At 58.5% G+C, this 9,420-nt stretch overlaps 2 protein-coding genes across 3 annotated transcripts; one reads left to right on the top strand and one right to left on the bottom strand.

Moving 5' to 3' along the window:
• The first annotated feature begins 878 nt into the window (after positions 1 to 878).
• On the top strand, positions 879 to 4,330 carry DUOXA2 (dual oxidase maturation factor 2). The gene is made up of 6 exons (XM_004578116.2): positions 879 to 1,125; positions 2,076 to 2,133; positions 2,335 to 2,469; positions 2,652 to 2,865; positions 3,204 to 3,418; positions 3,756 to 4,330. The coding sequence occupies exons 1-6, from the start codon at positions 979 to 981 to the stop codon at positions 3,947 to 3,949; spliced, it is 963 nt and encodes a 320-aa protein (XP_004578173.1). The 5' UTR covers positions 879 to 978; the 3' UTR covers positions 3,950 to 4,330.
• Positions 4,331 to 5,701: 1,371 nt separating this feature from the next.
• On the bottom strand, positions 5,702 to 9,075 carry DUOXA1 (dual oxidase maturation factor 1). Of its 2 annotated transcripts, XM_004578117.2 has the most exons (6): positions 8,929 to 9,075; positions 8,665 to 8,722; positions 7,882 to 8,016; positions 7,413 to 7,626; positions 6,933 to 7,150; positions 5,702 to 6,255 (listed from the first exon to the last, which is right to left on the bottom strand). In XM_004578117.2, the coding sequence occupies exons 1-6, from the start codon at positions 9,073 to 9,075 to the stop codon at positions 5,996 to 5,998; spliced, it is 1,032 nt and encodes a 343-aa protein (XP_004578174.2). In that variant the 3' UTR covers positions 5,702 to 5,995. The 2 variants fall into 2 exon arrangements, with proteins under 2 accessions (XP_004578174.2, XP_004578175.2); XM_004578118.2 differs by lacking the exon at positions 7,882 to 8,016.
• Between the last annotated feature and the right edge of the window lie 345 nt (positions 9,076 to 9,420).

Raw genomic sequence — 9,420 nt, 5'->3', positions numbered from 1 at the left:
CTGCAGGCTGGAAGCGGACGAGGGATGTGAGTCACGCGCACTCCGCTACCTCTCCACGCACGCTCCGACGGCGCGCACCAAGGCTGGAGCATCGCCGAGCGCCTGAATCGGCATGCCAGCCACTCTTTCCGGAAGGTCCCCAGGTACTGGCGCCGCTCCCTGCCCCGTCCTAGAGCTAACGTCGAACGCAGGGACCTGCGGCGCTCCAGTCCTTTGGGGCTGTTTCGCCCCCGGCAGGACTAGTCAGCCTCCCAAGAGTTCGGGCCTGACGCCTATAAACCGCCCTCCGCCTCTTAAGTACTGTTTCTCCTAGAGGAGGCAGCGAAGTGAAGAAAGCAAATGAGCTGGGATCTCAGGACCCACAGCCCACCCACCGTCCGGGAAACCGACACCGGGAGTGGGGCGGGTAGTTTCCCAACTCCAGGTCAGCCTCCGAGAAAAGGTACCCCTCGGCTGCAAACGTCGCCTCGGTTTCTCGGCTCTGCTCCCTACTTCCACTCCCCACCGCACCCCTGCCGCAACCCGGCCCCGCCGCGCTCTCACTCTGCGCTCAGGCTTCCCTGTCTCGCCTGCCGCTGCGCAGGTGTCAGCTCTGACCAGCCCTGGAGCCGGGTGTGAATATCTGGACCCCGGGCTCGCCCGTAGTCGGGGAGGCGGGGCTGTTATATTTGCATAACGCCCTCCGCCCCTCATTTGCATGCCCTCTTTCCCCTTTCGGACCCCCGCCGATGGGCTGGGACCCGCCACCCACGTTCCTATAAAAGGGGTTCAGTTTCCGCGCAATTTCCAAACGCAGCAGAGCCGGCGGCCAAGTAACCCCGTAGACTTGGGCGAGAAAGGATCCCGCTGTCCGGCTCGCCCCAGGGCACTCGGGGGTCTACCGGCGTTTCCCCGGGGCAGTTCAGACTTGACCGTCCCATCAAGTCCCAGAGACCCCAGCCCGGCCACCCGGCGTTCAGCCCCCGATCCGCGTTCAGGATGACTCTGTGGAACGGCGTGCTACCTTTCTACCCCCAGTCACCGCATTCGCCGGGCTTCACCGTCCCACTGCTCATAGTCATTCTGGTCTTCTTGTCCTTTGCTGCCAGCTTCCTGCTCATCTTACCAGGGATCCGTGGCCATTCGGTAAGGGGCTGCAGGAAGTTGGAGGAGAAGGTGGGAGTGTGGTGATGGGGGGGCGGCAGTAGGAAGTGGTGGCATCTACAGCAGTCTGTCTGGAAGACCCAGGACAGCTAATATTGGCAAGGGCTTCCAAGACGCATCAAACCGAGGCTCCTGCAGAACACATTCCGAAGGCTGCTGCAGCCAGCAACGCCTCCCAAGAACATTCTGGAGTCTGACCCTAACACCTGGATCATTCACAGGCTGCTGCACAGATTGGGTGCCCAGGCCCAGTAATCTGGTGCAGATTCCAGGCTTCACGTGCTTCCAGGGCTCCCCGTCTCTCCCCCAGGATTCTGCAGATCCACTATATCCCTGTGGACTTTGCCCCCCGCCCCCAGGACACAGGTAGCCAGCATCTCTGGCTGCTGTGCCATGTTAAGGTGCATGTGTCTGGGACCAGATTCCAAGTTGGGGTACGCTTCCTTAGATGCCTCTTCCTCCTCCAGAACCTAGATTGTTGTTGCAAGCCTGAGGGGACTGGGTATTTCTTGGTCTGGATCTGTGGTGGCTTCCCAGGGAACTGGTGTGCGAGGGAGTAGCTGCATGAACAGCTCCTCTAACCTGACCACCCGGCTCCTGGCCTCCCTCTTCTGGAGGAAGTGACCCTTGCCTGCCTAGCACTTCTGCACTCAGTGAGCCTCAACAAGCAGCAGCTGGACCAGGAAGTGGGGCCGACCAGGCGCCAGGCAGCTGGGAGATGGAAGGTGGCCCAAGGGCCAGGCAGGCAGAGGCTACAGGGTGGAGCGGGAAATGAAGCTGGCAAGGGGGAAGTGTGAGGCCAGAAAACCTCAGAAATGCCAAGGGCCCGCCCAGGCTGCCCAGCAGCAACTGAAGACTGAGGTGGAGTGCGGTTGAGCGGGGCCATGGGAGGTCTTGGGGACCCAGCCTGACACGAGTGCCTGTTCCTACAGCGCTGGTTCTGGTTTGTGAGAGTTCTTCTCAGCCTGTTCATAGGCGGAGAAATCGTGGGTGAGTGCGCCGGGCAGCCTGAAGGGAGAGGACGTGGACGGGGATAAGGAAGGGCGGGGACAGAGGGCATCTGATGTACCTTCCCACTGGACCAGCTTTTTGCAGGGCTGTGTTCCCTGTACCTCTCTCCATCACCACTCCCCTAATTCAATCTTTTCTTCCTCCCTGTCTACCCCCTTCTCCATGTGGTTGTTCCCATAGCTGTGCACTTCAGCGGAGATTGGTTCGTGGGTGGCGTGTTCACCAACACATCCTACAAAGCCTTCAGCACGGCCCAAGTGCAGGCCCTCGTGGGTCTGCACGTGGGCCTGGTGGGCGTTAACATCACACTCAAAGGTGAGGAGGTTGGGATCACTCGAAATCCTGGGCCATGGTTGCACAGGGGTGTTCGGAGGACCACCGCTCACATCCCATAACTCAATTTCCTTCGGGGATTCTGCAAGGTTAGGGCAGGATCGCCCCGACCTTACCAGCCGCTGTGAAGCCTCTTAGTTGCCGGGGTCCTGGGCTGTGTGCAGGGGTTCCGGTGAAGCAGCTGAATGAGACCATAGACTACAACGAGCAGTTCACCTGGCGCCTGGATGAGGACTACTACCGGGAGTACTTGGACGCGCTGGAGAAGGGGCTGCCGGACCCAGTGCTTTACCTCGCGGAGAAATTCACCCCAACCAGCCCTTGTGGCCTGTACCAACAGTACCACCTGGCGGGACACTACGCCTCCGCCACGCTTTGGTGAGTCGGTGGGGGGGGGGGGGGCGGGGAGGGAGCTGTGCGTGCGCGCCCGCGTGAGGAAGACAGGGGACCATTGCCAGCGGGAGGAATGCGCGCTCTGGTCGACTGCGGGGCCAGAAGATCTGAACACCGGTGGGAATCAGAAGGGACGGCCTGGAGAGCTCGGCCTGGGGCTTGCTTCCTCCTCTGAGCTTTCACCGCCAGAGCCCCAGCCCAGCCTGAGCTCCAGCCCCTGCCCCAGCTTTCACGCTGGGGGAAGACTGACACGGGAGCGAGGCTGCGGGAATCCGGGTTTCCGCAGGGCGGTTAGTCCTGCTCACCGCCACCCTCTGCCCCAGGGTGGCCTTCATCTTCTGGGTCATCACCAACGGGCTGCTCTCCATGCCCGCCCCTCTCTACGGAGGCCTGGGACTCCTAGTCACCGCCGCCTTCACCCTATTCTCCATCTTCTCCTTCGCCACCATCGCCGAAGTGCCGGTCTGTCCGCTCCGCATAGGCTCCGAGTCCTTCGTCACCTCCTTCGGTGCAGCTTTCTGGGTCACGCTCGCAACAGGTGAGGAGCAGGGAGCGGGGCGGGCGGGGCTGCGGTACCCATCCCGAGTTCCTGTCTAGGAGCTTGTAGTCCCCCTCCGGAGTGCATAGACGGGCGCTGTTCGGTTCCCAGGGGTTCGGTACTTTGCCCGAGTGAGCGCACGAACCCATGTACCATGCCATCCACGTCAGAAGTTCTTTTGTGAAGTGTGTGTGTGTGTGTGCGCGCGCGCTTGCGTGTGTCCTGGGAGCGAGCCAGCAGAGGGATGGGCTCCAAAAATAGAGAAGGGCAGGCCAGGGGCCCTAACCTGGAGTCCTGCCTCCCTTCTCCATCGCTTTACCTTGGGTCGGTGCCGCAGGCATCCTGTGCCTGCTGCTCGGATGCGCCGTGGTGTGCGCCCACTACACTTCGCCCAGCGCTCTGCGCATCTTTCTGGACATCGAGGACAACGACTGTGGCGCCCCGGTGAAAGGTGGCGCGCCCCTCCTCCTCAACAACCCGCTGCACAAGCAGTTCGCGCCCCCAGACTTCAGCGTCACCACTAACCTGTGAAAGGAACATATCACTCCGGACTCCTCCTCCCGCGCCTTGGGGCCAAGCCAGCCGAGTAGGTGTACCCGCCAGAGCACCCCCCAAGCAAAGGCGGGCAGCTAGCTCCTAACTGCCCGCGGTCTCCAGAGATGCGGGGTGAACTGTGAATAAACTGTTATGTTAAAACAAACAAACGAACAAACAAACAAACTTAAGCTCCTTCTCCATCCCCAACCATTCATTTCCGTGGCTTCTCCCGGGTCGTGGAAGCCTTGGCTTGGGGCTGGCGACAGCTTGGGAACTTTGGGTTCTCTGCGCTGCAGCGACCCAAGAAAACTTTCCGTATGCAAAAGTGCGACTAGCCTGGGGAAGATGCTGGGGAGAGGGTGCCCTCTAGTGAGGCCCCAGGGGAACGTAGGGAAGCAGCCTCATGGCACTGCCTTCAGCCCTGTGGAGTGTCTGGGTAGAAGAGCCATTTAGGAGTCCATTTGCTGTTTCCACTCGGCTTCCTGTACGATTGTCTGAGAGCCAAGATACATGGCCACCAGGCATAAAAATCAATTCTGGAATATGCGTGTATTTGTGTATGTGTGTGTTAGGTCTTAGGCAAGCCCTACAATCCTACTTCACACATTGGAGAGGTGCAGTTCAAGGGGCCTGCGGCACAGGTGGTAAACATGAGACCCGGGATAGGCAGTTGGGTCCTGTACTGTCTTTCATTGCATCCTCCGGAGAAGGTAGAAGAACAACAGCGACCCAGGAGAAAAGAAAATATGAGGTTCTGAGGGAAGAGATGGATCATAGAAGAATCACACAGAGGCCCTGTGGGCGAAGCTGGGTTTCAGTGAGCGGCACTTGCAGTCAGAGCATCAGGGGAAGGCAGGGCTGCTGTGCAGGATGGGGGCAGCACCTGCTGGGCCTTCCCTTGGAAGCAGCTGAAAACAGCATCTCCTCAATGCCTTGGAACTTTTTTGTTCTTTTTTAAAAAAGATTTTGTTAAAGATTTGTTTCATTTTTATTGGAAAGTCAGATATACCGAGAAGAGAAGAGACAGAAAAGATCTTCCGTCCGATGATTCATTCCCCCCAAGAGGCCATAACGGCCAGAGATGTGCTGATCTGAAGCCAGGAGCCAGCAGCTTCTCCAGGTCTCCCACGCTGGTGCAGGGTTCCAAGGCTTTGGGCCATCCTCGACTGCTTTCCCAGGCCACAAGCAGGGAGCAGGATGGGAAGCGGGCCTGCCGGGATTAGAAGCAGCACCTATATGGGATGCTGACGTATGCAAGATGAGGACTTTAGCCACTAGGCTACCGCGCCAAACCCTTAAACTTTATTTTTATTGGAAAGGCAGATTTACAGAGAGAAGAAGAGACAGAGAGAAAGATCTTCCATCCTCTGGTTCACTCCCCAAGTGGCTGCAATGTCTGGAACTGTGCTGATCCAAAGCCAGGATCCAGGAGCTTTTTCCAGGTCTTCCAAGACCTTGGGCCGTCCTCGACTGTTTTCCCAGGCCACAAGCAGAGAGCTGGATGGGAAGTTGAGCATCCAGGACACAAACTGCCATCCATATGGGATCCCAATGCACGCAAGGCAAATTTTAGCCACCAAGCCATCATGCTCGGCTCTCTTTTTAAAAAAGATTTATTTTTATTGGAAAGGTAGAGTTACAGGGAGGGAGGGAGAGAGAGAGAATCTTCTCTCTGTTGGTTCACTCCCTGAATGACTGCCAGGAGTCAGGAGTTTCTTCTGGGTCTCCCGCTTAGGTGCAGGTCCGAAGGATAACTTGGATCATCCTTTGTTGCTTTCCTGGGCACATTAGCAGACAGTTGGATCAGCAGTGGAGCAGCCAGGACTCAAACTGGCACCTCTGTGGGATACTGGCACTGCAGACAGAAGCTTAGCCTGATATGCCATGGTGCTGGCTCCTATTTGGTTCTTCTTAGTGATAAGTGAAGCCTCCCCTTTCTACCTCACCCATGGATTGAAGCCCCATGGGTGTTTCTGGCAGCTTCACAGGGCTTCAGTGAGGTCCTCAGCCAGATGGGAAGTTCAGGTGGGGTAGAGGACGTCAGAGGGCACAGTCAGGTTCACCAGGGCACTCTTCCTCACAGCAGATTTCAGAGCAGGCTTCAGACAGCGCGATGTCCTGGCGCTCGGGGCTTGCCTCTGCTGTGGACCGGTAGCGGGGGTTCAGGAGTCCCCCTTCCTCGGGGCTCCACTCCAGCATGGGGTCCTCCTGTGCACTCTGGTTGAAGAAAGCCTTCAGCCTGTGGGGCTGCAGCCTGTGGGCCACCGCCATGGCCAGGCCCAGTAACACGCACAGCAGTCCTGTGGGCAGGGACAAAGCGTGTCCTGCCTCAGTGGCAGCGATGCCTCCTCCCAGGGGGCATCGAGTAACTCCAGGGGTGGTCTTGGTCCTGACCCAGAGCAGCCAGGACATGCCAGGTTAGGGTCACATGACTGATGTGACTCCTGTCCTGTTCCCAGACTCCAAGCCAGGGCTCTTTAAGTCACACCCAGGGAGAGGGAAAGAAGTGGGGACAGGGGTGGCAGAGACAGAAGGAGTAGAAAAGGGAGATGGGGAGATCTGAAAATCAGAGAATCCCTGAGGAAAGGGCAGGGCACAGAGGAGGCACTGGGGAGGAGGGTGTGAAGGAAGAGACGCAGCGGGATAGAATAGGAGAAACTGCAGGCCAGCTTAGGGCTGAGTGGGGCAGAGACGCAGAGGGTTCTAGGATTGAAGACTAAGAGAAGGGCATTGAGGAGAAGTGGGAGGAGAAATGAGATTGGAAGGTTCAGGAAGGAGCTGGGTGGAGTGAGACTTGAGGGACAAGAGAAAGGGAACTACGAGGTGGGAGGGCAAACCAAGGAAGGAGGCAAGAGGGACAGGGCTCTAAAAAGGACAGAGACACACTGCCCCCCCCCACGGGCCCCCAACGTGATGGTCTCTGACCTTGAGCCATGCCCTATAGCCACCATGCACCTGTTTCTCTGGGGCATCTTACCTGTGGCCAGGGTGATCCAAAAGGCAGGCCCACGGTGCATGTGCAGCTCTGCAGTGCCCAGGCGCAGGGGACAGGGTGGGATGAGGGATGTGGCCGAGGAGAAGAGCAGCAGAGCCAGCAGCTGGAAGACGCCCGTGGCCAGCAACATGTGGCCCCCATACACCAGCACGGGCATGGACAGCATCACGTTGGTTAGCAGCCAGCACAGGAATGCCACCCTGGAGAGGAGCCAGACCCTGGTGAGTGGGGTAGGGGGTGGGGGGCATTCTCTGTACCTGCTGGTGAAGCTGGGGTGGGGCCCTAGAGGGAGGCTCCAGGACCCAGGGGTGCCCCAAAAATGTGAAGTGGAGGTTCCTGCCATGGGTTTTCCAACCAAGCACTGTGGTGACACATGCCAGCCCATCCCTCCTGAGATACCCACAGGAGAAGGACAGCTAGGTGGGACTCCTGCCCACCGCTCCCTGCCCTCCCCCTGCTTACCACAACATGGCTGAGGCATAGTGTCCTGCAAGGCGGTATGAGTGGTGCAGGCCACACGGGCTTTGCGGGGTGAACTTCTCAGCCAGGTAGAGCACAGGGTCTGGCAGCCCCTTCCCTAGCGCTCTTGTGTATGCCTCCTCATAGTTCTGGCCCAGGTGCCAGGTGAACTCCTCATTGTAATTGATGGTCTCATTCAGCTGCCGCACTGGGGTTCCTGGGGACCACGGAGTCAGAGACTTGAGGGGGCATACGCCTGGGGAGGGGGTCACTCACACGGGCAGGAGGGGAGCAGCAGACTCTGTCAGCAGGGCTTGGTCAATGGCAGGAGGCAGCTGAGTTTCCCTTCCCAGCTCCCACCCTCTGACACTCATCCATCCTCCTCACCCTGGTGCCCACACACTTAGCTCTGGGGACCATGCCAACCACAGATGGCAAAGACACAGACTGCAGCCCAGCCCCGTCCCCTCACCTGTGAGTGTGATGTTGACTCCTCCCAGGCCGACCTGCAGCCCCACGTGGGCGTGGATCCGCTGGGAGCTAAAGGCTTTGTATGTTGTATTGGCGCTGATCTGGCCCACGGACCACTCGGAACTGAAATTCACGGCTGGGTTTGGGTGTTGGACATGTGGGAACTCAGGGAGGTTGGGGTGTGACTGGGTTAAGAGTGGGAAGGAGAGCTACAGGGGCTCCATGACTGGATCGTAACTGTAGCCCCCTTAACTAGCCTGGGGGCTGGGTTCTGGGCAGCTTGCCAACAATGTGGACTGCAAAAATGGGTTAGAACTCGAGATACCCCTTGGTCACGCTCTGCTTCCCTCTTCTTCCTTCCCTCTCTCTGCCTCCCTCCTTCCCTTACTCCCTCCCTCTGCTACTATGACCCATCCCCCATTTACAGAGAGTCACTCAGGCCGCTGGCATAACCCAAGTCAGGTGGCCGCAATACAGACTTGCCGTAGCTCCTATCTGCACAATTACCAAAGCCAGGCCAGTGGCTGAACCCATTTCCTTCCCTCCAGTCTCTGGAGATCTCTACATAGACATTTGTTTGGGTCTGCTTTGGTCTACTTTCCCCTCCCCCCAGCATAGAAATGCCAGGAAAGTTGGAGAGACATACTTAGCATTGCCCGTGGCTATACCCTCAGGGCCAGGGGTTAGGGTTAGAGCTACCATGGCAGTGATGCGTGGGCAACATGCAGAGGCCACTCTGAAGCCGAGGCGGTGCTTGCCCAAGTCAGCTGTGCTTGGCACTCACCCAGGACCACAGCCCCGATGAATAAGCTGGTCACCACCCGTAGTAGCCAGAACAGCCTCTGAATCACAGGACGGGGCAGTGCGGTTAGTCAGCAGGGCCCTCCTCCCAAGTCCACCCTGCCATCCTCCGTCCAGTCTCAGGGGAGGGGTAGGTGCCTAGTAGGTGATCAGGAGCTAGCTGTGGGGTGGAGGAGTGGAAGAGCTCCCTGCTGTGGTGGAGTCTGGTTGTGGCCATACCATCTGCGGGGGTGGAGCTGTTTCTCACCGTCTTGCCGCGAATGCCAGGCAGGATGATGATGAAGGTGAGCAACGCGGTCAGGAAGATGGTGATGATGACGGCCAGCGTGGAGTCCATGGGGAAGGTGGGCTTGGGGCCGGTGTAGAAGGGGAACGTGTGTCCGAAAGCTGCCATTCTGCTGGGGGTGTGTGGGGAAGGCGATGTTGGGAAGTTATCAACCTGTCCAAAAGATAGCACCTATCTTTTGGCTGGGAGTCCTCTAGCGCCAGACACTGGCTCCTGGTGCTACAGACTACAGCAAAGACTACGGTCCGCCAGACCCCCTTCTCTGGAGCCCGCCAGGTGCCCCACCACTGCCATTCCAGGTCCCCGGGCACCCATCTCCCCCATGTACTGGCTATGACACAACCAGAGTCTCAGCGATCTGTTGCTGTGCCCCCAGGCACCCTATACCAGTACCTCCACTATCCTCTAGGCATCTGTTTCTTCTGAGACTTTAAGATACATGATTTCCTTGGG

The sequence above is a fragment of the Ochotona princeps genome, chromosome 6 (assembly GCF_030435755.1).
Source record: "Ochotona princeps isolate mOchPri1 chromosome 6, mOchPri1.hap1, whole genome shotgun sequence".
Lineage (NCBI taxonomy): Eukaryota > Metazoa > Chordata > Mammalia > Lagomorpha > Ochotonidae > Ochotona > Ochotona princeps.
Note: the sequence above shows the minus strand (reverse complement) of the source record. Positions and strands in the feature narration are given on the sequence as shown.

Coding starts and splice junctions, on each gene's coding strand:
- DUOXA2 (XM_004578116.2), top strand. CDS start 979: ATGACTCTGTGGAACGGCGTGCTACCTTTCTACCCCCAGTCACCGCAT. Junction 2,470..2,651: donor CGTTAACATCACACTCAAAG/GTGAGGAGGTTG, acceptor GGCTGTGTGCAG/GGGTTCCGGTGAAGCAGCTG. Junction 3,419..3,755: donor CTGGGTCACGCTCGCAACAG/GTGAGGAGCAGG, acceptor TCGGTGCCGCAG/GCATCCTGTGCCTGCTGCTC.
- DUOXA1 (XM_004578117.2), bottom strand. CDS start 9,075: ATGGCAGCTTTCGGACACACGTTCCCCTTCTACACCGGCCCCAAGCCC. Junction 7,627..7,881: donor AGTCAACATCACACTCACAG/GTGAGGGGACGG, acceptor CGTGGTCCCCAG/GAACCCCAGTGCGGCAGCTG. Junction 6,256..6,932: donor TTGGATCACCCTGGCCACAG/GTAAGATGCCCC, acceptor CCCTGCCCACAG/GACTGCTGTGCGTGTTACTG.